Source organism: Lepisosteus platostomus, chromosome 4 (assembly GCF_059453375.1).
Source record: "Lepisosteus platostomus isolate fLepPlt1 chromosome 4, fLepPlt1.hap1, whole genome shotgun sequence".
Classification (NCBI taxonomy): domain Eukaryota; kingdom Metazoa; phylum Chordata; class Actinopteri; order Semionotiformes; family Lepisosteidae; genus Lepisosteus; species Lepisosteus platostomus.
In genome coordinates, this window is record NC_142614.1 from 39061697 (window position 1) to 39087084 (window position 25388).

Below are 25388 nucleotides of genomic sequence, written 5' to 3' on the forward strand. Positions count from 1 at the left end.
TGAGTCAAGAAGAGAGAAGCTGGAGAGACGGGAACCAGAGAAGTTGGATGAGGAGGGAGGAGGTATGGAAATTATATCCGTAGTGGAGAGAATGTGATGCCGGATGTTCTCAATCTTAGAACTATTGTATAAACAATTCTGTTAGCTTGCTGTTGGTAAGGAAGCATCTACAAAGGTTTCAGTGGTGCACTCATGACAATGATTCTGATGATTCAATGATTGTGCTTAATAAATTAAATGTAAAAGGTGTTTTTAAATGTTTTTTAAAGTTTGTGGTAATAATTGACTCAATACAAAAATATAACATTGTTGATACTTCCAAAATTCTGAAAAAAAAGTCTGGTTCATATATTAAAAAAATAAATATGTGATACATTGGTTTAACATCATACTGTGTGCTATAATGTAGGCACTGTAATGGAAGATATCATCACATTCGTCAACAAAAGCCTATCTGCCACTTCTGGATCAAAAAAACATGAATCATCAGTATATGATTAATAAAGTGCTGAGACTTTAATGACTGTCTTTTTTAAAAATAGGTTCAAATACATGCATTTTGAGATACTGTAGGTCTTTTTAACTTTATTCATTGGTACACTAATGTGGTAAACAACTTCATTGATCTTCAGTGGCAAAATACAGCAATCCTGACCAATTTTGAAAGGGGTGATGAAAATGATTAATTAAATTGATTAAAATGCTTGAAGTACTTAATATTACAAGGATATTTTGTTATCATGAGACTGAACATAATGGTAGCATGTACAAAATAATTCGTACATAAATTATTTGATTTTGAATACTGAAGAAACAGTGCCCTACACAGTAATGAAGACCAATTCCGAGCAATTCTCAGAAAAAAGGCTTGCCCAGTGCTCGAAGGTTTGTTACTGTTTTAGACATTATCTTTGCACAGCAGACTGCACTGACTCTTATTCTACAGAGTGAATAAGCCATAAACATAATTTACATAAGATTTGTAGACAGGGTACTATAGGTTGGCATATTTTGGGCTACACGTCGGGAAACAGCTTCATTCAGCCCTGACATCACGGTAGACAAGCACTTGGTTCCAATGTTATGAGTGCACTGACAAGTCAGGGCATGGCTGGCTGTGTCGGTATTGCATGATGTACACTGCAGTCTGGTGCCACCAGTAAAACATGAGCACTACAAGAATGTGCCACACCTGATGACTGGAGCCCAGGTAGTTAAGCTGCCCTGTAAAAGAAGAAACAAAAGAATATATAATAAAGAAATTACAAATAATAACAGATTTTTCCCATTAATCTTTACGATGAGAAACATAAGCATAAGCAGTGAAGTATTTTTCTGTTAAATGTTTCACTTATTTTAGGACTTCAAATAAAGTTTGAAATGTCTTTTGATAGCTGAAATAAACGTTGAAAATGTGGAGTTAATTGTGTTTTTGAGCAATAGCAGTTTTTTGTGACATGTAGTAGTTTTGCAGGTCAAAACTTGAATAACCTGTTTTTTGATTAAATATGTTCAGTTTCAAATTAACTCTCACGGAAGTTCATTAACAGAAAAATTCAAAACAGTTTTTGTATATGTTGGTCAGGCCACCATCCTGGTTGATACAGCACATTTGTGCAAATTTATTTTTGTTTGTCCCAGTATACCTGCCTAGCATGGAGTTAGCTGCCTGGTCTACAATACTGATATATTAGGGGTGAAACATACCTGGAAAATATCGTTCTGGAACTTTGGAAATATAAAAGAGAAACGCCAAAGCAGCAATAAAGTACATCACTAGTACTCGGGGTACAAATGCCTGCCATTGAAAAAAGGAATGGCTGTTAAATAAGATTTGAACTTTAAATAACAGTCAAAACTAGAAGGAGTAAAAACTTAAAATGCAAGAAAAATACTAATGTATCTGAAGTGTTTATATACTATATGGTTACTTTATGCATACATACATATATAGTATATATAATATATACATACCAGTACTATGAATATACAGAATATATATAATATATACATCCACCTGTATATAGTATTGCAATGGAAAAGGTAATAGGTTTATTCCATGCTGAAACATTCCATGCTCTTCTCTTTTCAGCATGGAATAAACCAATGACTTGTTCCTTTCCAGACTACACATGCTGACGCAGCTACCAACCTGACCATTAGTATTTCAATGATTAGCACAAAACAATTTTTGCAGGAAAAAAGCAAAATATGAATTACAAAAGAGGGTAGAGAGACATGGCAAATCTGAAAATTTTCAGAAACACCTCACAGAACTGCTTGTGCATCTTACATAAAATGCACAGAAAGGTGTCATCAAATACGGAAGAAAAAGTACCATATGCCAATGTTTTTTCTCCACACAGACACCTTGCCACTCATATTATTTTGAAGAAAACTATTTACTAATAGCCTTTTTCTCAGTAGTAAAAATTAGTCAAAGCTTTAATTTGTGCACAGACTCAAAAGATCAACCAAAGATTATTAGAAGGAAATTATCAAGGAAAGTTTAGAATGAGTGCAAAATAAACTGAAGATTTTTTTTTTCCAGTGTGGCATTATATTAAAGTTCTTCCTTACCTGAACAATAAGGGCACTAAAGCCTCCATTAAGCCATACCCAGTGGATTGTTGGAATGACTCCATAGCCAGCAACAGAGCAGAAGATGATAGAGCGTAGTCTGTGCCACTGCTGAGTGAGGTAATGAGGGTGAATCTGAGCGAAGAACACTGCCAGGATCATTGCCAGGACTGTAATCAAGTATACTTGCCTCCAATACTGCAGAGACAGCAACAAGTCAACACTTTAAATAGCCCTGTGTAAAATTACTTTTTAAAATGCACTCTGGTTACTTGATTTTTGTAAACGTTTCTCTAATAATGTTAACTGTTCTTTTTAAGATGTAAATACTGCAAAGTTGAATAAGATTTTAAGAAACCCTGAAGTGTTTAAAGTCTTGTCTTCTGCACCTTCATGCATAAATGTGAATGTTAAACCATGTACTTTAAAGAAAAACTGATTAAATTTGTAACCAAATAAAACTTTCTTCTTTTTAGTTAAGCTGGTAACGGTATACGCTATTTCAATTCTTTTTCGCTGTACAAAAACAGTAGAATAAACTTAAGAGCAGTCTGCATTAAAAAATTACCTTTCTGTACAAAATATTCCATTTTAAAACTCTGATTAGACAAAAAAAATAAAAAAATAACTAATTTACTCATCCTTCAAATGCACATGCTTGGCACTCAGTATAGACTTAGCTCACCCACGTGTGAATGTCATATGGTGGGGAAGAGGAGTGACGGAATGGTTTGAAAACGGCCATCTGGTTTTCATTGGAACAGATTTCAGAAGATTCTAGGGCATGATAACTGCAGATTTCCAATATGTAGGGGATCACATAAACGGCTGAGGCTAAAACTGAAAACTACATCATAAAGTACATGCAGAATTTTTTTTTCTTAGTACCATTTATAGTATTAGTCAGCATAAAATCTGGACCACATCAATACCCTCAGCTGCAAGAAAACTCCAATTTAATACTAAATTTATAATAACGGAATATGTAGCTCAAAAATTTCAAATGTATTTACATATTGTAATGTAGAAAATGTTTGAAAAAATAAAAATACATCAGAATACACAGCATTTCTTTGGGGACAAAAAGAAAGGGGCACTCATCATAGTCCATAAAATTATGAATGCATGCTTTTGATTAGTATGATTAATCTGCTAGAAAAATAGAAATTAAAACAAAGTTAAACTGTAATAAAACCATAAAACCAAAATGGTCCCTCTTGGGGTAAAAAAAATGAGAATTTGAATTTGAAAGAAAAATTGCTTTTGCATACATTTTGGTCCTTTGGTCATTTTGTGAATTTCCTCCAACTTATATAAAATGTCTGAGGCAATCAGACAGAAAAATGATTTTATTTGTGCTTTTCAAAATGTCAGTGACTGTCAATGAACAGTTTCCTTTCACTATAATCTACAGAAAGAGTTATAGTCTGCTATAACAAACTGATAAAGTCTGAAATCCAGTTACAGCAGCAAATCACTTTACAAGACAGAATAATTTGGTTTTCAGGGATTTTTACAAAAAAAAAGTTAAATACGGCAGTTTGGAACTCAAAAGTTAAACAAAAACAGAAACATTCCAGTCCTATAGCATTAGACTTTTTACATTCCTAATAACTGAACAGAAATGCACTTTAATTTTCATCAATTCATGACTTCACATAAAGCACTGTGAGAAAATAGAAACATCTAGTTAACTCCTTACAGACGTACTTTTATGTAGCTTCAAAGTTGTGCATACAAGATTTTTAACTTACATTGTTACAGTAAAAGGCATAGAAAACTCCCGGAACATAACAGCCAAGGATTCCAATTGAGATTCCAGCATAATCTAAAGCCATCCAACGGCGACTTGTTTTCTCAGATCGATGGCAACAGAACAGATGATAACCAACAGAGCACAGCATGCAAACCTAAAGAGAATCACAAAACATTATATGAACCCATTCTATATCCAATTCAGACAACCAGTTACTGTACCTTTGTATAATTAGAATTAAATTAAAAACTGACAAATTAAATGGGGGTCTTTGCAACTATTTGAGTAGAGGACTTACAAAAACATTGCACTGTGTACTAATGTAATGTAATGTATTAAAATGCACAAATCCATATCTACTTTTGATTGACTATGCATATGAGATTAAACAAGTGAAACAAAGATTAAAAATCAAGAATAACTGCATTAATATCTCCATAATATCTCTATGGCTAAAAGCTCACTGTATGACCTTAAATAGTATCAGTATCTTAATCAGCATGACCTTAAAAATACTTCCATGAAATTCTGAAGTGTTTTTAATTCTTATTTCATTAATAACTAAATGACAATTTAGTCATTAGTGTACATCCAGTTTAATGTATTATTGTTCATAATAGGATCATTTTGTAAAAATTATCACAAATGGCTTTTGTGGTATGAAAGCATTCTACATAGAAATACAGACCATATTTACTCTTTTAAATCTCTTTACTGAGTCCAATTATGTGAGCTACTGAAGAATAAGTGACAGAGCTGAAGCTAAATCTGACCCCACTGGAGGAGTCGAAGCAGGAGTCTCTTTTGTAAAAATCTACAAAAATCACTGGTCAAAATATTAGAAGAGTAGGTACAACTTGAATTTAAACTGTACCCTAATCCCATCCAACAATAGGATTGCATTATTGCATGGTGCAGTACCAAAGGAGAAAGAGTTTTCTCCTTTGGGTAGTGTTTCAACAGTGTTGGAAGATAAAAAAGACAACTCCTATAAATCCTAAATTTTTCCTAATAATCAAATGTCAGCTGATGACAGTGGAAAATAGTGGAAAAGCTCATGCACAAACCTGAAAGCAGAAAAGTCCTATGGAATAGATGACATAGTCTTCTCCGGAGGCTCCTGCTGTAGGCAGCACTGCTATCATATCATAGACTCCCAATGTGAAGAAGAGTAAGAATCCCAGAAGGTGACTCCAGATATTCACAGTCTCATTGGACAAGATAAAAAGGCTAAAACAGGAAAACACACTTAAGCTTCCATTCCTTAGGTAGAAGAACTTGTTCTATAAGGAACAAAATAAGCAGGTTTGAACTGGAGTTTATCAAGATACAAGGGGCCTCAAAAATAGAACAAAAGCAATGCGCTCATCTGATACACAAATTAATATTTCCAGAATTACAGATGCAGCCATTCAAAATGGGTGGGGTATTTCGCAGCATACCCTGGTGGGCGTGTCGCGGTATCACGCAGTATCACGCAGTATCACGCAGTATCACGTGGTTAATCGCGCGTCATTTGACGTCATGCTGGAAACTATCCGGCGTCACTTTGTAAAACCGCCAGGGGGAGCTTAACCTCTCATGTACAGCATTTGAGCTTTTAATTTTGAACTGTGTATTACAGCATGTTAATCATCAGTCATTAAAATGTTGGTATATTTTATGAAAGCAAGACTGCTCAGTTGGACAAAAGTACACAACCTAACTTTATCGGAAATATTTATGCATCAAAGCCTTTACCGAAGATATTACTAATAGTATTAATAATGGATGACTTTGGACAAGCTGTATACTCAAAGTATAATTTCTTTAGCACATTTGTACAAGCACTTGGAATCTGTCCAAGCCATACTTTGTCAGGCATTTTGTTTTACTTCAACGGGCATAAAAACTTGTATGTATCAATGCTTTCTTTTCCGTATACCAGATTTTATGGAACCACTTCAGAAGGGTGTCAGCCAGTCAGATTCCAGGAATCGGTACTTTAAAGGAAAAATACACACCGGTATTCCATTTCTCCCTAATGATTTTAAGCATCGAAGTATTTAACTAGCATGTGAAATAGCGTGTGAAAAAGTGGTAGTAGTAAGCTTTTCTGCTAATATGGAATCGCGTATCTAAAGAATTTAATAACGATATGATTATATTCGTGTACTGCAACAGGGCTGTGTAGGGCTGTTTCGCCTCCCTCTTCATGCGAGTTCCCCTGTAGCCTACTGGTGTACGTGCCTGGTGCTGGGCTTTTCTTTTAACAAACATTTCTTCGAAAAAATAGAATAGCGATATCATGGACAATCAATTGACTTTTATATTTCAAAATATCACAACATGATCGATTCTAAGTCATTTTTGATAACAATGAATAGTCACCTTCTTCCCTTCTGACAACGGTCCCTGCTTCTGCTTCCTGCTTCTATTGTGTGTGTGTGTGCAATAGAGTAAATTTTTATAGAGAAATGGAGGCTGGACAGTATGCGTTACAATATAAACATTTATATTGATTTAAATCGTGTTCTGATTTAAATCGCAAACGCGTGTTTAATTATATGTGTTTTTTAATCATAATCAGGCTAATGCAACATAAATTGATACAGTATCTTTGTCTTCTAAGTATCTTAATAAACTTTCAGCATAGCTTTCTACCCGTTTAGATTTATATTTCTTGGGATTTTGGGATCAAACGTGGAAGGATGAGATTGTAATCGTTTTTATTTGTCAAATACGTGATTGTATTTCTGAATGTTATGTTACACCTACAGTAGTTCACTGCTTTAAATGCATCAAATTAAGAAAGTTATGTGTAGCACTTTAGATCTTTTTTTCTGAACCAGGGAAAATCTGATCATGTTTCTCTATAACAATAATAAAAAACTTTATTTTACATATCACTTTTAAAAGTGGTAGTACCTTTTTTAGTACTATTCCCTTCGTTATTTTAGGGTATTTCGCAGCATACCCTGGTGGGCGTGTCGCGGTATCACGCGGTGTCACGCAGTATCACGCAGTATCACACAGTATCACGTGGTTAATCGCCCGTCATTTGACGTCATGCTGGAAACTATCGGGCGTCACCTTGTAAAACCGCCAGGGGGAGCTTAACCTCTCATGTACAGCATTTGAGCTTTTAATTTTGAACTGTGTATAACAGCATGTTAATCATCAGTCATTAAAATGTTGGTATATTTTATGAAAGCAAGACTGCTCAGTTGGACAAAAGTACACAACCTAACTAACCTAAAGTAAACTAACTGATTTCATTTATTTATTAAACAAAGTTATCCAACACCCATATTCCCTGTGTGAAAAAGTAATTTCCCCCTTACACTTAATAATTGGTTGCGCCACCTTTAGCTGCAATTACTGCAACCAAATGCTTCCTATAATTCTTTCACATCATTGTAGAGGAATTTTAACCCACTCTTCCTCACAGAACTGCTTTAATTCAGAAACATTGGTAGGTGTTCAAGCATGAACTGCTCGTTTCAGGTCCTGCCACAGCATCTCTATTTGGTTTATGTCTAGACTTTGACTAGGCCACTGCAAAACTGCAAATCAGCCATTCTGACATTGCTTTTGTGTTTTGGATCATTGTCTTGCTGCATGACCCATCTACACTTCAACTTCAGCTCACAGACGGATGACCGGACATTCTCCTTAAGAATTTTCTGATACAGAGCAGAATTCATGGTTCCTTCAATTATGGGAAGTCGTCCAGGTTCTAAGACATCCCCACTCCATCACACTACCACCACGTTTGACTTTTGCTTTACGCCAGGCATAATGGGACCCAAGTCGTCCCATAAGTTCCACTTTTGACCTATCTGTCCATAGAACATTCTTCCAAAAGGCTTCGGGATCATCCAGGCACTTCTTGGCAAACAAGAGACAAGCATTTATGTTCTTCTTGGTTAGCAGTGGTTCTGCCGTGCTACTCTCCCATGAAGCCCACTTTTGTCAGGTCTCTTTCCAATTGTAGAGTCATGAACACTGACCTTAGCTGAGGCAAAAGAAGCCTGCAGTTCTTTGGATGTTTTTTTAGGATCATTTGTGATTTCCTGGGTGATTTTACGCTGCGCCTCTGGAAACATTTTGGCAGGCCGACCACTCCTGGGAAGATTCACTACTATTCCTAGTGTTCTCCATTTGGAGATTATGGCTCTCGCTGTGGTTCGGTGGAGTCCCAGAGCCTTTAGAAATGGCTTTGTAACCCTTTCCACATTGATAGATATCAACAACGTTTTTCTTATCTCTTCAGGAATTTCCTTTGGTCATGGCATAAGGTGCTTGTTGAATCTTTGTGCTGGCAACTCAACTCTGATGGTAAGGGTCAAAATAAGTGAGGTTATCAAGCCTGGCTGTATTCAATCAGCTGACTCTAAATTATCCCTTTAATTGTTTTGATTTTACTAAGGGGGCAATTACTTTTTAGTGCCAGTTGGTGTTGGATAACTTTGTTCATTAAATAAATGAAATAAGTAAAAAAAAGTGTTATTTGTTCACTCAGGTTCCCTTTATCTTTATCTTAAGACCTGAAAACATTCAGTGTAAAAACTTTGCAATAATAGAGGAAATACTTTTTCACGGCACTGTACATTCTTCCAAATTAATTTAGTGAGTAGATTTACAGGTTGTATCTGTGCTGGACTATTGGTGTCTTCACAATAATAATAAGAAGAACGACATACTTCTGTAGAAACATAAATATAATGTCAACCATCTGAGGAAAACACAACTGGGAAGGATTTAGGTATTGTGGTGATTAATAAGATATGCCAGTAAGTCCTAATTTACAATTTGACAGTGGTAGAAGATGGGTAGTAGACTATTATCCAGGAAAAGTTGTATTTCTCAATAAATGTCAGGTTGGTTTCTAAACACAGTCTACTGAGGAGACTTCTGATTCCCAGAAAATTAAAGAACTCAACAAAACATATGACAAAATATCTGTAGTTAATATACAGATGTAAAGGATCACTGTAGTTTGCAAATATTGTTTTACAAGGTCAATCAGGTACTGATAAACTGACAGTTATTCTAGCAGATACAGTTTTATTTCACTTAGTGAATTCCTTCTCAGCGGCACAGGTCATCGAAATGTTTACATGGATTTGAAATGGATTTAAAAACATGACTGGATTAGCCTCCCATAATGCTATGGTCAAGGCATACAGTGACATTCTGATTCAGTACATTTTACACGTAATGCCATCAATAACCCTTGTAATTAACATATTGGCAAATAATTTCACAAAAACAGACAACCAAAAAAAATTAAACAACATCTGAGAGATTTATAGCTAAGAAGTAAAGTTGTACTCTATCCATAAAGCTGCCTCTAATGCTATTTCAAACACAATGGATCTGTGCTTCAGAATAGAATCTCATGCCAAATACAGCGGTATAAAAGGAGCTGAAAAATTGCTGAAGATGTACAAGGTGTGGAATAATGTGACATAATACAGTTGTATGAGAGTCAAAGATATAGTCCACAAAACATACAATGACATCCATACAATAATAAACAGGAAAAGGTTTATTCTAAGTAGAAAAAAAAGAGAATGTTTCAGCTGTGGAGCCTTTTTCGGGTATGTCAAACATTCCGTGTATCACACACCTGAAGAAGGCTCCAGTTGGCTTTTCTTTCCCCAATATGGAATAAATCTTTACCTGTTCCTTTGCATCCTACGCATATGACGCAGCTACAGATGCAGCCATTCAAAATGCGTGGTAAAACCCTGTACCACCCAAAATATCTGGAAAATAGTGAGGAATATGTGATTGGCCGGCCAAAATGACCAACAGGTGGCACTCGTGGTGCACTGGTTGTTAGTGAAACATCTGCTTCATTTAATCTCTTTACTGTGCATGTTTAAATCTGCTTTATATTGAATATTAATATGGAATTTTGTAACTAAAGGGAAATTTTGGTAAATGAGCATAAAATAAGAGGAGCATAACATCTCTGAATATAAATATATTATCAAACTGTATATAGCTGGTAGTGGAAGTTTAAATAAAAAATACACAGCAGTATTCCACTTTTTTCATAAACATAAACATTTAAGTGATCAAAGTCTTTCACTCGGTCACTTACTGTGGTTATTTTGGGAATCTTTTGGTGTGCTTGTTCCACTTTAAGTTTATATACTTTATAAAAAGCGATGAATATTGCTTTATCGCAGTAAAAAAATGCAAATTAAGTTTTTGCTTAATAGGGAATATAATATGGAATTGCGTATCTAAAGAAATTAACAGTATTAATTTAGGGATCTAAATATATTAATATAGCTCAAAGTATTACCGTAGGCCACTTTCTTTGTAAACATCTGTCAATATGACTCATTCACACATGATTACTTGGAAACACTTGGTTTAATGGCCTCAGTGCGTGACTCGCATTCTAGAAGCTGGGGTTCGAATCCTGCTCACGGCATGAGTTCTCCTTTAACAAATAAACATTTAAAGTAGTTAATATTATGTACACTATATTGACATTTTATTTTTATATATCACAACATGTTCAATAAATACCAAAAACATAAAAATGAAACTTTCTATGGCACGATGGGCAACTGATTCTTTTAAATTGAAAGAAAATAAAAAATAAGAAATGGCACGTCCCTACCTAAAATAAACACTGCATGACTTAAATATGTATATATACTTATATATGACATGAAAAAACGGGGTTAGATTAAGATAGTTATTGACACTTTTTATGCACAATCATCTTAGAATTTATGATGTAATATTTTAAAATTGTATTTAAACATTTTGTTTTTATAAATGCAACACGCATATCGTACAGATAAAATTGCATTCCTTCTCAACTCTTCCAGATGCGTGAAGCAATCGGCAGGTTTCTGAGAAAACAGGACAAATCCCGCTGAGCTCTGTCAATGAGACGGACCTGAGAGGAGGCTTGGAGTTCAGCAAGACCGTTCTGCAGCTTTGCACTGAGCGTGTCTGTCTGCCTTTAAAATTTAATCATGGAACATAAATCATTTATTTTAAATGGAAGTATTTTTAATTCTCATTTAACATAGTTTTCTCATCAATCGGTTTTATATTTGAAACCATCGTTAAACTAAGCAGGTGCTTATTGTACTTCTTAATTACATTACATGTGGGAAGATTATACATTTTAATCGTTTTTATTTTTTTATAAATTTTAGAAAAGTTTAATCCACACAAATACCACAGATTATTTTATATTGTATTTCTGGATGTTCAATAATGTCACAGTTCAATATTTCATATACATCTAAACAAGAAAGTCAGGCATTAGCGCTCTCCATCACTAAGGCTCACTTTGCCCAGCACCCGCTCCCTGACAGACAAAAGGGTGTGAATTGTGCTTCACACAAACGCTGCTTAACAAGTAAGCAAGGTGTAAAGTGACTTACTGTTCAATTAAATAAAGCTACAGTACAGATTTTTAATTCTTTAAGCAATAATTTTCTATTTGTCAAAATCAGCTATGTTGCAAGCAGTACACAACTTCTCAAAAGGTACCTTTTGTCTCTCATGTAAACTCAACAAAAGTTTATGTTTTATAATTCTGAAACTTGAATATGGCTCATTCATAGTACCCACTGCTGAGTCTCGCCTCCCACTGCTCCACACACAAATCAGATCTACAGATATAGAGTGCATCGCAAAAGTATTTACCCCTTGGACTTTTTCACATTTTATTGTGTTACAGCATGGAACCATGATGTTCTTAACTGAGAAGTTTTATTTAGTTTATTTAGCACTTTAAGCATCGTCATTGCTGATGTGTGTTTCACTTCATGGACTTCCTTCTTTGAATTAAACAGCTGTTTTCACCCAAAAGGAACAAGACAAAGAGCATTTTCAGACAGCAATTACTTTGTGTTTACATATAATAAGTGATTAGATTTATGAACAATCTAATTTCTTATTTGTTTAAACAGAGTAATGTAAAAATGCTGTGAACTTCACAAACTTCACAATTAAAGAGACAAGAAACAAAAGAGAGAAACTTAAGCTGTTTTAAGGCTGAAACTAAAATTCAGTTTAAAAAATTAAGGCAAATGAAAATTTGGGACATTAAAGTGTTAGAGATAAACAATAAAATAAATAAACGTGAAAATACAAAAATGCACTTGAGCAAAACGTTTTAGAATTGGAGCAGGTGTTACCTTAAAAATAAGCAATGAGAAAAATGCCATGACCAGACAGTGCAGAATAGGGATGAAGGAACACTTGCAAAAGCTTAGATATACAAAAAAATCACAGAAAGGTGTGTGTTACAAAAGAACATGTGAACCTGAAGCAGATTTGGCAGAGAGTTAGGGGCTTGAATAATCAGGTGCATTTCTGGTAGGGAGACTATGAAGCTTTGATAGGATAGAGTCAGAAAATTAGCACACATGAAAAACAGAGGAATTCAGTAAGAGAGCCCTTATATGAATTAATAGCAATCATGGTTTCATGGAAGGCTTCTCAAATAGTTGGGCATTCAGGTAGATTGTCAGGGGAAAGCATTTGTAAATATATTTTGTTAAAGCAAGTCATTTTTTTAGTACACCTAAAATACACTTTTCAAAGAAAATAATTTAGCCTTTGTCACTAACGGAACTACTAAATAAATAAAGGTTTCTATCACTGTGTATACAGTAGTTACACAGTGCCTTTAGTTCCTTCCATTTTCTAACCTCTTTACCCTTTACAGAGTAGCTGGAGTCTATCTCAGCAAGAAACATTTGCTAGACAGAATACACCCTGGGTATAATGTCAGTCAATCACAGGGCAGAAAAACAGACACAAACACAGACTTAAACCAGGGTCAGTATTCCAATAAACAAATAAACCTACCTGTATGTTTTGGACTGCAAGAGGAAATTAGATTACCTGGAGAAAACCCACATGAACCCAGACAGAACATGCAAACTCCACACATACAATACCTCAGTAATTGAACCTAGGGCCTCAGCACGGCAAGATAACAAAGCTAATTACTGCACCACCATGCATAATTTAATTGCGAAAGCCTGAGACATAAGGTGCAATTTTTTTATGAAAAAACATACAAAAGGCAATGCTAACCACTGTGCCATCCAATTTCTTAGTTACTACATTTAATTTTTATAAACACTGTTATTAAGACTGTTATTAATTGTTGATTTTTAGCAAAATATATTAAATTATATTTTACTCTAATTTTTATTAATTTGGTATTTTTTCCTTATCTGAAAGTCAGATTTAATGTAAATTTAACAAACAATGATTTGGAAATTAATATTTTTACAAAATGTGGAAGAAGTGCAACAATTTATTAGTGCCAATTTTAATATTATTGACTTACTAACAGTTTATGTTCATGCCTGACTTTCTTATTTAGATGCATTTAAAATGTTGAACTAAGAGTGCCGTAACATTAAGAAATATAATCGAGAATAGTTTTGTGGCATTTGTATAGATAACACTTTGCTAAAATGTATTAAAAAATAAAAACGGTGAGAAAGCTATGCTTAAAGTTAATTAAGGGACTTAGAAGACAAAGATAACAATTTCCGTTGTTTAACTGTAAAAACACTCCGCGCTATAGAAAACTCACAATGTTGTGCTGCCATACCCCCCCGCCCCCCCGTTTTTTAACGTTTAATTAAAAAGTAAAAATCTTACAGCATATACTAAGATTCTAAGCTGATCATGAGGAAGAAAAATCACCAATTTTTCGCACATAAAAAGTGGTTTTTAACTATCTAAACCAGCTTTTACAGTCATGCAATGCTTTTTTTAAAGTTAGGTAGAGACACGTCATTGTATCTTATTTTTTATTTCATTTTTTTTTAATCGTTTGCCCATCGTGTTGACAAGCTGTTCTCCGATTACTGGCAATTGTAAAAAATAACCCTTCTCCCCTCCCTTGTTTAACTTAAAAATTTACGTGAAGAAATCCTTAGAGACAAAACCATGACGTATAATAATTCATCCATATAAACATGCCGGAGCAAATTCTGGCAGAAACAACCTCCCAGAGCAAATAGGCTGCCCGGGTTGAGGGAGCTCTGCGTTAGCTCAGCCAGATGGTTCCCTGTTGAATGAAGCTGACGGGCCGGGTTCAATCCCAGGCGCTATACTATATAGTACAATTTAAACTTCATTTTAAAATTCCAAGTTAAATTGTTGGCTGATTACTGGCTGCTGACATTTGGATTAAGATAAAATACAGATTTTCTCAATTAGGATGTTAGCCCTGAAAGAGACAGATGTTCACAATAAGCTATAATAGTGGACTATTTTTATGTATTCAGCTATAAGAGAATCAAACTGAAAGTAATGCTCTGATTACGCTTTGAACCACCTGGGTGCAACTCTCTACATTACAGTACTCATTACCACTACAAGGACAACAGAACTTTTTTTTTAAAGAAACGAATGCCAAAATGTTTCAGAAAAGGTCCACTTGTGATAATTAAATTATTTATGAAGAAGGTAGAAGGTTGTGTACTTTTGTCCAACTGAGCAATCTTGCTTTTATAAAATATACAGAATTTTAATCAGCTTAATGTTTAACATGCTGTAATACACAGTTTAAAATTATTAAAAGTCTAAACAGTATACAACTTAAATTCTTAATTGGAAAAAGATTGTTTGAAACCGGGCAGTTTCTGCCGACAGCTCAAATGCTGCACATGACACGTTAAGCTTTATTAGCTTCACCTGGCAGTTATAAAAGGTACTTCCGGTTACTATTATCCCATTTAAAAAAACATGCAGTATGTTGCAGTACATTCACCACGTTTTAACACAGAATACCTCACTCATTTTGAATGGCTGGATCTGTACCTACTTGAACTACACATACCAAGCACTAGTACAGCAGATGCACAGACAGAATAAATAAATAGACATAGTGTTAAAAATAAAGGTGAAGTTGCTGAGAAATTGATACTTCCATACAGTATGTCAACCTGGAACAATTGGAAACATAAACATGCTTCTTTCAACCAGCTCACAAATTTCTCAAGACAACAGGATATTCAACCTAAAACAAGTTTGAAGTTTGGATGTGATGTTTCCATTACATTTTATCCCAGGATTTAATGATAAATGTTAATCCAAAGTATAAAGTACAGATAATATGCAAAAGAAAAAAGCAGCGTGAAGATATTGCATTGGATTTCTGGATGAAACCAAAATAATGTTTGCTGGCTATGAAAAATGCTGCCATTGGTAAAATAAAGATTACTTCATAAGGGCACATTGTCACATAGCAACATCAATCCATGAAAGCAAGGGTAATCAAGTGACCACAATTAAATTGAATAGCAAAAACAAAACATACTGCTTTCTTGCACTGAACTGTAAATGACATTTACATGCTACTTGAGAACAGCCTTTTCTTATTTTTGCTTTACACTAGGCTACTAGTGCTTAATTTTGTTATTACACTCATTTTCTGACTAGTGTATTTTTCATCTGAGTATTTTTATTTTCTATTTCGTCAAAGCAAAACTATTCTTTTGACACATCAATAACTTTATTGCCACTGTGTGATAATACTGAACAAAACAGATGTGCAATTACAGGTAAACTGCCATAAATAGATCGCTATGCTTATGAGCCTGTCTTTTAGAAAATTAAAAGATTAAAATGATTAAGGAACTACAGTGGGATAAATATTTAATAAGTGGCTTTAGTAGAATTACAACAAATTCCAACAGTACATAAAAAACACCAATGTTAGACCACTTAACATAGCATTGAGCCATGTTTTCCCACTATGGCCTGTATGTGCTGAGTCTACCAGCATCTGGAATTGATATACCATACCATATATATACCATAAATGCTTGACTGGGTTCACATTTGGTGACAGAGAATGGCTAATATCAGTGTATGACATCTAACCAATGGGAGACCAAATGTACTCAGTTGAATGATTCATCCAGAACGCTCAGTGTTTAATCAACAAGTACCTATAAAATAATTGCAACTTGTTCCATGCACTACAATAGTCAATATCTCATTGTAATACATTTTGAATATCAAATAATGCACCAGACCACTGACACTTCAAAGCTAAAACAACACATTAGCAAAGTGTAGGTCTGGCTTCAAAAAGGAAAAATAACAAAATGTATATATAATCTTTCAAGTACACAAATCCCTCACTATATGAGCACAATTGGTTCCAAAATGACTATGAAAATGTGTAAAAACATCACTCACTAATTCCCCTTAAAACACATAAAAGTGTCTGATTTATTCCAATGGCTCATAACTGGACAAAAACCTTTTGAGTTAAGGTCCTTTTCTGATGTGTTCAAATAGCTTTGGTGCCATAAATTATTAAGTATATGTTACAACAAGTACGATTTACTTCTTTTATATGCAGGCTGTTGTGTTTAAATGTATTAAATGGGTTTATCCCATGCTGATTAAGAAGCAGTAATTGTTGGGGGAGCCAACAATGGGCGCAAGGCAGGGTATACTCCAGACAGGATGACAGTCCATCGCAGAGTAGACTTAGATTAGGGGCCAGTCTTCCCAGAAGCCAATTAACCAACCAGTATGTCTTTGGACTGTGGGGAACACCAGGAGCAAAACCAACACAAACACAAACACAAGGAGAAAATACAAACTCCATGCAGATAGCACCCCAGGTCCAGAATTTAACCTAAGGCTCCAGCACTGTGAGGCACCAATGACAGACACTGCACCACCATGCACCACTCTTTTTCCTCTCATTTTGTGCAAAAACAAAAAAGTTAAAAAACCTATAGGATAAACAGCACAGTTCTGTCCAAGTCGAAACATTGTGTTTCTTCTCTTTTCAGCATGGAATAAACCTTTACTTGCTCCTTTGCAGCCTACGCATGCTGACGCAGCTACCTACGTGAATTACTTGTCTTAGGCTATTATGTTATTTGGTAATTCGTTTCCTCAACCCACCCCTCCTCAATACCATGCTCAGTCTTTGTGGTTCTAGAAATCCACTGAGATGCCTTGTTTGCAGCTTTCTGGCATTTTTAAATAATCACACATTAAGTGACTAAAGCACTACAATAGACTTTTAGACCTTACTGCCTCTCCCAGTTGAAGGCAAAAGCCTTTTTTAAAAACCAGACCACATTTCAGAAAGTTTAGAATCATAAGACACACTAAAGACATTTTTTAAAGTGGTTCTGAAACTGAAATCATGTTAATTCCAGTACAGTCATATTTTTAATTACATAGACATCCATTGCATCGCAGACATGCATTCAGACCTCTGCTTCACATTTTTAAATTGAATGTCTAATCATATGGCCTACACCAGTCTATCATAAATAATTATGATCTTGATATACTGTGTATACTGTCTTTATGTATAACTCACCTTTTTAAGCACAGTCTTGATGGTAAGTAAGCTCTGTAACCATCTGTTATATATGGGTTTTCTTTAAGGAACACAGGAATTTGCTCATAGGTGAACAAGCGGATTCCTCTTGGAACAAGAACTGGCCAGTACTGGTAGCTTCCCAGTTCTATGTAATGGGCACTCTTTAAAAGCTTTTGAGGCATGCTGACACCGTATGATGGAACAAATACAAAACATAAATGAGCTGTAACAAAAACAAACAAAAGAAAAAAATTACAGTAAGCAGTCCAATATCATGTATGACAAAACACCACGCCAACAAACCAGTTAACACTTACACTACACCATATCCGACTATCTGAAAGCTGATTTCCAAGAGCTAATAGAAGACATCAGAGCTAATAGAAACATTCTTCATATCTAGATTTAGATCGCTATATAGATATATATACCCCGAAACAAAAACCAAAAGACTCATTTATATTATTTTTTATTCTAGGAAGGCTTGGAACAAAAGATTTTTACACAGTATAAGTCTTCACTTGAAATTGAGGGATAGCCCACCTACAATCAAATGTTCTGTAAAGAAATACGAAACGTTGTTTTTTTTTCTGTGTATGAAACAAATCATTAAAATTAATTAATAATATCGACTTATAGATTAAATTAAATATACTCAGTATTAAAACAGAGAATACTTAATTGCAATGGTCAAATTGCTGTTATTATTATTAAGGACAATGTCTTCTTACATCGTGAGAACAATGAGGTCTTACCTTTTATTGGCTGTAAAAAAATGCAATCTCTGTAACTGCACACAGGTAGCCTATGCTTTTACATATGCAGACATGTAAAAGCAACATTATTGCAGATTTTAATACATAAAGTAGTAATAAATAACATTCAATAATCTACCGCCGAGCTCCATCTTCCTCCCAGAACCACGGCAACTATGCGACAAGACAACTAAAGGTCCTAGCCTGAGTGTTCACTACAGTGCCTGTGTAAAATACGACAAAATACTGCACGAAATTGCATGAACAGACTCAGTAAAGAATATACTACATTCGTTGATGTTTACGCTGGTATAATGATTAATTTAGTTCAGTGTCTGTCTTCTTGTTGTTTCGAGAAAAATAGATTGGTTCAAAGCTGAAACAAAAGAAAGGAGAAACGAGGTCCTGCCTTAGTTTTGCATGATTACACTTTAGGTCAAAACTGAATCTTGCGTTTGGTTAAACATTAAGCTCATGATAATTTGAAAGCAAAATTTCAAACAGCGACCACTTTGGCTTAAATCGACATTTCCTTTAACGCCATGCACAGTGCTCATGTAAACCATAGAAAAGTCGACTATATAGTATTTTCCACAATATGTGACTCTCTAATTTCATGCTGTATTTACATGTACATGTTGATTTTATATTTTTTTAAATAAAGTTGTAAGATGTTATATTAGTTTTGGTTGTTTGTGCTGTTTGTCCGCCTACACAGTCTTAAAAATAGTTTATTTCCCATCTGACAAAAGTAAAACATTTTAATTCTGCTGGAATTATTTACAATAATAAGTACAGATTTTACCTCTCATTGGAAACGATGCCACTGCTAATTAAATTGAGCCATTAGCCTTTCCCTACAATGAAATTAATAATTCCTTACATAGCACTTTCCTGACAGGAACAAGTAAAGGTTTATCCCATGCTGAAAAGAAAAGAGACACTATGTCTCGGCTGCGGAATCTTCTACAGGTGTGTGAAGAACTCCCGAAGAAGGCTCCACACTCGAAACATTGTGTCTCTTTCTTTTCACCAAGGGATAAACTGTTACGTGTTCCTTTGCAGCCTATGCATGCTGACGCAGCTACCTATTTGTTTTTCCGGACACTCCACTCAAAGCACTTTACAGGCAATGGGGAATCCCCTCGACCATCAATGTGCAGCACCTGCCTGGATGATGGGAAGTAAGCCAAAGTTCGCCAGTATGCTCACCACACACCACCTATCAGTGGGGAGGAGAACAGAGAAATGAACCCGATTGTTAGATGGGGATTATTAGGAGGCTATGGTTGGTAAAATCCAGTTGGAAGATTTTGGCCAGGACGCTGAGGTTAATACTCCTACTCTTTTCAAGAAATGCCTTAAAGCTTTACTTTTACCTAAAAGTTGAAATTGCAACAACAGAAATGTGCTGGGTTATTAACAATGTTGTAATGGATAAAAGACCAAGATTTGTTTGAAAAGTGCTATGGTCCTGACCTGTAATCAAGGCAATGGTTTATTCAATGTCCACTTTGTTGAATATCATAATATCATAAATACATCACATCTACTGGTTCACAAGAACATTAAGTGGTGCTCAGTTTTTGCTTTGTGTTGTTCTCAAGCTGTCTTGAGAAGCAGTATTATTTTTGTGATATGTTGCACCAGTACATTGGTACATTAACAACCTTGATTTCACCAATCCAGTTTCTTTATGTAAATCTCATACATTGGAGTTTTCTAAAAAAAACCCATCATAACAGTTTATTTATAATAATATGTTATGAATCTGATAAATCGTTATTTGTTTTTGCTATACTGTACCTCCAGTACCTGGAGTACCATAATACAAATTAGATTTTTGAAATGCCTATTTGTATGTATGATAGATAGATAGATAGATAGATAGATACTTTATTGATCCCGTGAGGGAAATTGCAGATCTATGCTCTATCTGCAATTTCTCTATCTATGCTCTATCTATGCTCAGATACAATGATATTAAAAAAACACCAAAATAAAACAACAGCAGCAACAATAACAAAGTTAAATAACCTACAACTTAAATACAAATCAGCAGAAGCAGTGTGAACAAAAACATCAGTGTGAGTCTATTGAGTTAGATAGAAAAAAGACACAGGAATATGAATTAAAGGTTTGTGTAAGGAGAATTAAAGATTTTACAGGTGTGGAAACAAGTATGGAAAACAAAATCTGTGCTTTACACTACTCAAGACAATGCAATGATTTGTCGCACTTCTCCAGTGCAATGATATGAACTCTACCCCACTGTGGGAGGTGTAGAGTTCAGAAATCTGACAATTTGTGGGAAGAAACTGTCTCTGACTCTGATAGTGGAGAGAAACGTGAGAAACCAGGACGATTGTTATCCTTAGCAATACTTCCAGCCTTCCAGAGTTGTAAAATTGTCTGCAATAGAGGGGGGTTGTACTCCAATAATGGACTGGGCCAACCTGATCACCCCCTATAATGCCTTTCAGGTCAACCAACGCTGCCACATGTGAACACACGGTCAATAAAACCTGTAAAATGTAGTAGTCTGGATAGTTGAAGATAGACCAAGGTTTTTCAACTGTCTGAGGAAGCAAAAGCTCTGTTGTGCCTTCTTTGTAGCTCCAGTTATATGCTGCGACCAGGTTAAATCATTAGTAATGAAGGAACCTGAAGCTGCTAACCATCTGTACAGCAAACCCATTGATGTGAATAAGAGGTGTGGTCCCCACCCTGCTTTCTAACATTTACAACCACTCTTTGGTTTTGCTGACGCTGAGTGAGAGATTATTGTCAAAGCACCACTCTACCAGGTACACCTCATCCTTGTAGACCATCTCATCATTACTGGTGATTTAGCCAATCATGGTGGTGTATCAGTATGCTTGTAGATGCAGTTGGAGCTGAGTCTGGCCACACAATCATGGGTAAACAAGGAAAACAGCAGGGGGCTAAGCACACAGCCCTGAGGGGCACCTATGTTGAAGCGTGGAAGAAAGCCAAGCTTTTCCACTGACCCTCACTGTCTGTGGTCTGCCAGTCAGGAAATCTAGAATTCAGCTGCAGAGAGAGGTGCTGATAACCAGATTATTAAACTTGTTAACTAGTCTAGATGGAACTATAGTGTTAAAGACGGAGCTGTAATCAATGAATAGCATTTTGACATAAGTGTCTTTATCACCCAAATAAGGTAAGGCAGTGTGAACAGCCAGGAAAATAATATTGTTAGTGGACCTGTTGCACTGGTATGCAAACTGCATGGGTCTTAGCACTCAGGTAACATTATGTTAATATGCCTCATGACCAGGCTTTCAAAGCATTTCATTATGGTATATGTGACAGTCTGTACTCATTAAAACAAGTTGCAGAATTTTTCTTTGACACTGGTATAATGGTCATTTTTTTTAAATATACGAGACAGAAGATTGTAAAAGTGAAAGTTTAAAAATATATATGAAAGACATGACCAATTGATCTACACAGGACCCATAGAAACACTGTCTGGACTGGTCGCCTTCCATAGGTTCATACTGTACATCTGAAAGTTGCCCTGACTTCTGCCTCTGTGGCCATATCATCAGCAGCTGGGAATACTGGCACTGGCGGTTCCATGAATTCTGAAATTGAGCCAAATGTAATAGCCATTCAGATCATTCAGTAGATAGAAATCATTATCAGTGTATGTAACACTGTTTATTTTAGCTTTGTTTTGTTATAGTCTGAACCCCTGCCACGTTTGGTGCACATTGGAAGATGCAGCTTGTATTTCTAGTTCATTACCATATTGCCTTTTGGCCTCCCTGATACCTCTCCACAGGTCATACCTTGCCTTCTTATAAAAATCCAAATTGCCAGGTTTAAAAGTCTCGATCGTGCTCACAGCCCTGAATTTGTACATTTTTGGCCTATCACCTCTAAAATATATATAATTTATCAGTGGTTCTTGGATGGGTGGCATAGTGGCTAGCATTGCTGCCTTGCAGCACTGGAGCTCTGAGTTCAACTCTAGACCTGGGGTGCCAACTCTGTGGAGTTTGCATGTGCTCCCCATATTCATGTCCTGGGGATGTCCTGGGAGTATAAACTGGCATTTTAGCACTTGATTTTAAAGAAAATGATTCTGCAAAAAATCTGATATTTGGACAGCCATACTAGACCTATCAGCCTGATCTTCACTTCACAGTTTCCCTCAGAGCTTCAAAGTCCTGTCAAGTTTCATGCATTGCCATACTACTTTAGGAATTTTACAGACTTCTTAGAATTCCAGTGGAAAAATAGTCTGCCCAATAACAATGTGTCCTTAAGTTGCTAAGTTTAAAACATCAAATTTTGTTCCACAGGCCAAGAGTTTTAAGAGTTCAAATACAGTATTTGTAGTTTAAATATTTTTTGAGCAAGTAAAATCCATCGAGAGACCAAACAATGTGGTCAGTCCTCCTAACCTAATAAAGTTTAAATCTTTGACATGAGCTAACATTGTGCATCAAGTTTAAGACTTCCACTTAATGATTTTTGATTATTCCCTAAATATTTGAACAATTCAGCATAGAGACAAGGCCAAATCATGTAATACATCTGCCTCTACAATCTTGTAAACTAGATGACTACATACTCATGAATTTTCATTAAAGAGTAATGAATTTAAAGGCTTTTGCTAATTTTAGCAGAATAATTAAAAACAATAATACAACCACTGCATTTTGTAACATTTTAAAATAATAATAATAAACTTTATTTTATATAGCGCCTTTAAAAGTGGCTTCTCAAAGCACTTTACAGAATGACAACAATAAATAAAAAGAATACACAAGATGAACCACAATTACAATATACAGAGGAGACCGTGGATGGTGGTACTAAGAAAAGCAGAGGGGTGAAGAATGGAACCAGTTAAGTAAAGGCTTTTCTAAAGAAAAAGGTTTTGAGTCAAGATTTGAAGGAGTTTAGAGAAGGTGACTCTCTGATATCCTTGGGCAGAGAGTTCCAGAGCTTGGGGGTATAACAGGAGAAGGCCCTGTCACCCATACAATGTAGATGGGCTTGAGGGACAGTTAGGAGACCAGAATTAGCAGAGTGAAGGTTGTGAGGTGGGGAGTAGGGCGATAATAGTTCAGACAGGTACTGAGGTGCCAAGCCATGCAGTGCCTTATAGGTGAGCATTAGGATTTTAAAGTCCACATGGAATTTGACAGGAAGCCATTGCAAGGACTCCAGGATAGGAGTAATGTGATAACTTGCACTAGACCTGTACAGAGCCATCTACAGATAGGATTACAGGATTGGCTTTACAAAGTTGATGAGGGGGTGCCAATAAGCATGACTCCAGTCTTGTCAGAGTTAAGATGAAGGAAATTTAGAGTCATCCAAATTTTTATGTCAGAGATCCAATTAGATAGAATAGAGACAGCCACATCATTTTAACCTCATTTTACAAATATCACAAAAATCTACATTGTCATCATTTATTTTAAAAATCAGCTAGAGTTCAATATCTTTGTGTGTTTTGGATCCTATTGATCATTAAAGATTGGAAGTTAAAGCATGTGTATGGCGCTACAGTGAAAAGCAGAGCTTACAAATTTTTGTCCATGGATGATCCTCCATAGTTAACATTAACATGTAAGCTCACAGTTAAAAAAACCCTTCCCACACCTTGTTTATTATTCTCGATGTGTGAAGAAGCAAAAACTGAAAGCTCAATAATTAATTTACGCCAGATCCCTCTGTTTTCATTGTTTTATTTGTTGAACCATTTGTAGCTAAAGTAGTTCAAGTAGGTAGCTGCTTCTCTAAGCAGGTTACTTCTCTAAATAATAATATATTTATTTGAATACTATTAATTTAGGATCAGTAGTCTTAATCTATTACGAGTTGCATTGCTGTGGCATGGTAACTTAATTATTTTGTATGAACTTTGTAATGTTTTTATTTTTTCCTTTCAGTGTGTCGCAATTCAATAAGATTTACATATTAAAATGAGACTCTGTAATACACAGATACACCAAAAACAAACTAAAACTAACCCACCAATATTTGCACCTTAGCCTGCTTTACTGCTACTGCTTTATTCTACAAGAAATAATTTATGTACAGATAAATCAGTAGAAAAAAATATTTTTTAAATGTACCAAAATGTTTCAACCCTTCTTGCAAAGATACAAAAAAGTTTTGTGGATATGAATATAAAAAGGAGTTAACTGAGTTTTCAGTGTAGTTAAAAATGTGGTAGACCTTAATGTTGACAATCATTTTGATTATGTTAAGTTTTCACAGACATACAGGATCAGGTTTTAATTATTGTACTCCCCAGGGCTGAAATCACAGTCCTCCCTCAGTCTTGACACCTAAGTTAATTGTTTCGTATTTGTGCTAGAGAACAGTACTTCATTAGCACTCTTAATTTTGATCTGATTTAGTGAGCTGTTATCCTCATTGTCAAAACAATATTTTGAAGCATGGTACTACAGAAAAGCCATCCTATTTGGTATCCTTGCCTTTCAGGCATTATCGGATTCATGCACTTGGTTAAATCTCAGTGTAAAAACAGAATTTTCAATGTTTAATCTTGGGCATTACATGTATTGCAGATTAATGTTTTTTTAAATATGCTTTAATTTTAGATTTTATAACTGGTTTATAAACTAAAGTTAACTGTAAACAAAGTCAGACATGCTTTACTAGTGTTTAATACTTAATACTAATACTTCACATTGGGTTCTTTGCTGTGTATAGATGAAGTCAGGATGAGTCTAGTTTGAAAGAGTGTGTTCTGGGCTTTTTTGTAATATCTGATATGATCTCTTTTTTATGTCTTCTTTGATACAAGAGATTGAACCAGAAAGCAATGCCCCACATTCTTTTCTCAGTCAAAATGTATTCGATGACTAACTGTTACAGGGCTCAGTTGCAGTCCATTGCAGGGCATATATAGACACATATACAGTAT

At 35.2% G+C, this 25388-nt stretch overlaps 1 protein-coding gene across 2 annotated transcripts in view; it reads right to left on the reverse strand.

Annotated features, from left to right (window-relative positions):
* Positions 1–565: 565 nt before the first annotated feature.
* Positions 566–25388, reverse strand: part of paqr3a (progestin and adipoQ receptor family member IIIa) — a 235840-nt gene continuing 211017 nt past the window's right edge. The window contains exons 1-7 of one of the 2 annotated variants that reach the window (XM_088629475.1): positions 18449–18834; positions 17691–17916; positions 5404–5566; positions 4335–4490; positions 2581–2778; positions 1708–1798; positions 566–1224 (exon numbers count right to left, since the gene is read on the reverse strand). In XM_088629475.1, coding sequence (XP_088485601.1) covers positions 1082–1224; positions 1708–1798; positions 2581–2778; positions 4335–4490; positions 5404–5566; positions 17691–17875 — 936 coding nt within the window. In that variant the 5' untranslated portion in view covers positions 17876–17916; positions 18449–18834 and the 3' untranslated portion in view covers positions 566–1081. Of the gene's footprint in view, positions 1225–1707; positions 1799–2580; positions 2779–4334; positions 4491–5403; positions 5567–17690; positions 17917–18448; positions 18835–25388 lie in introns of those variants that run through there. The other variant, XM_088629476.1, reaches the window with a different exon arrangement.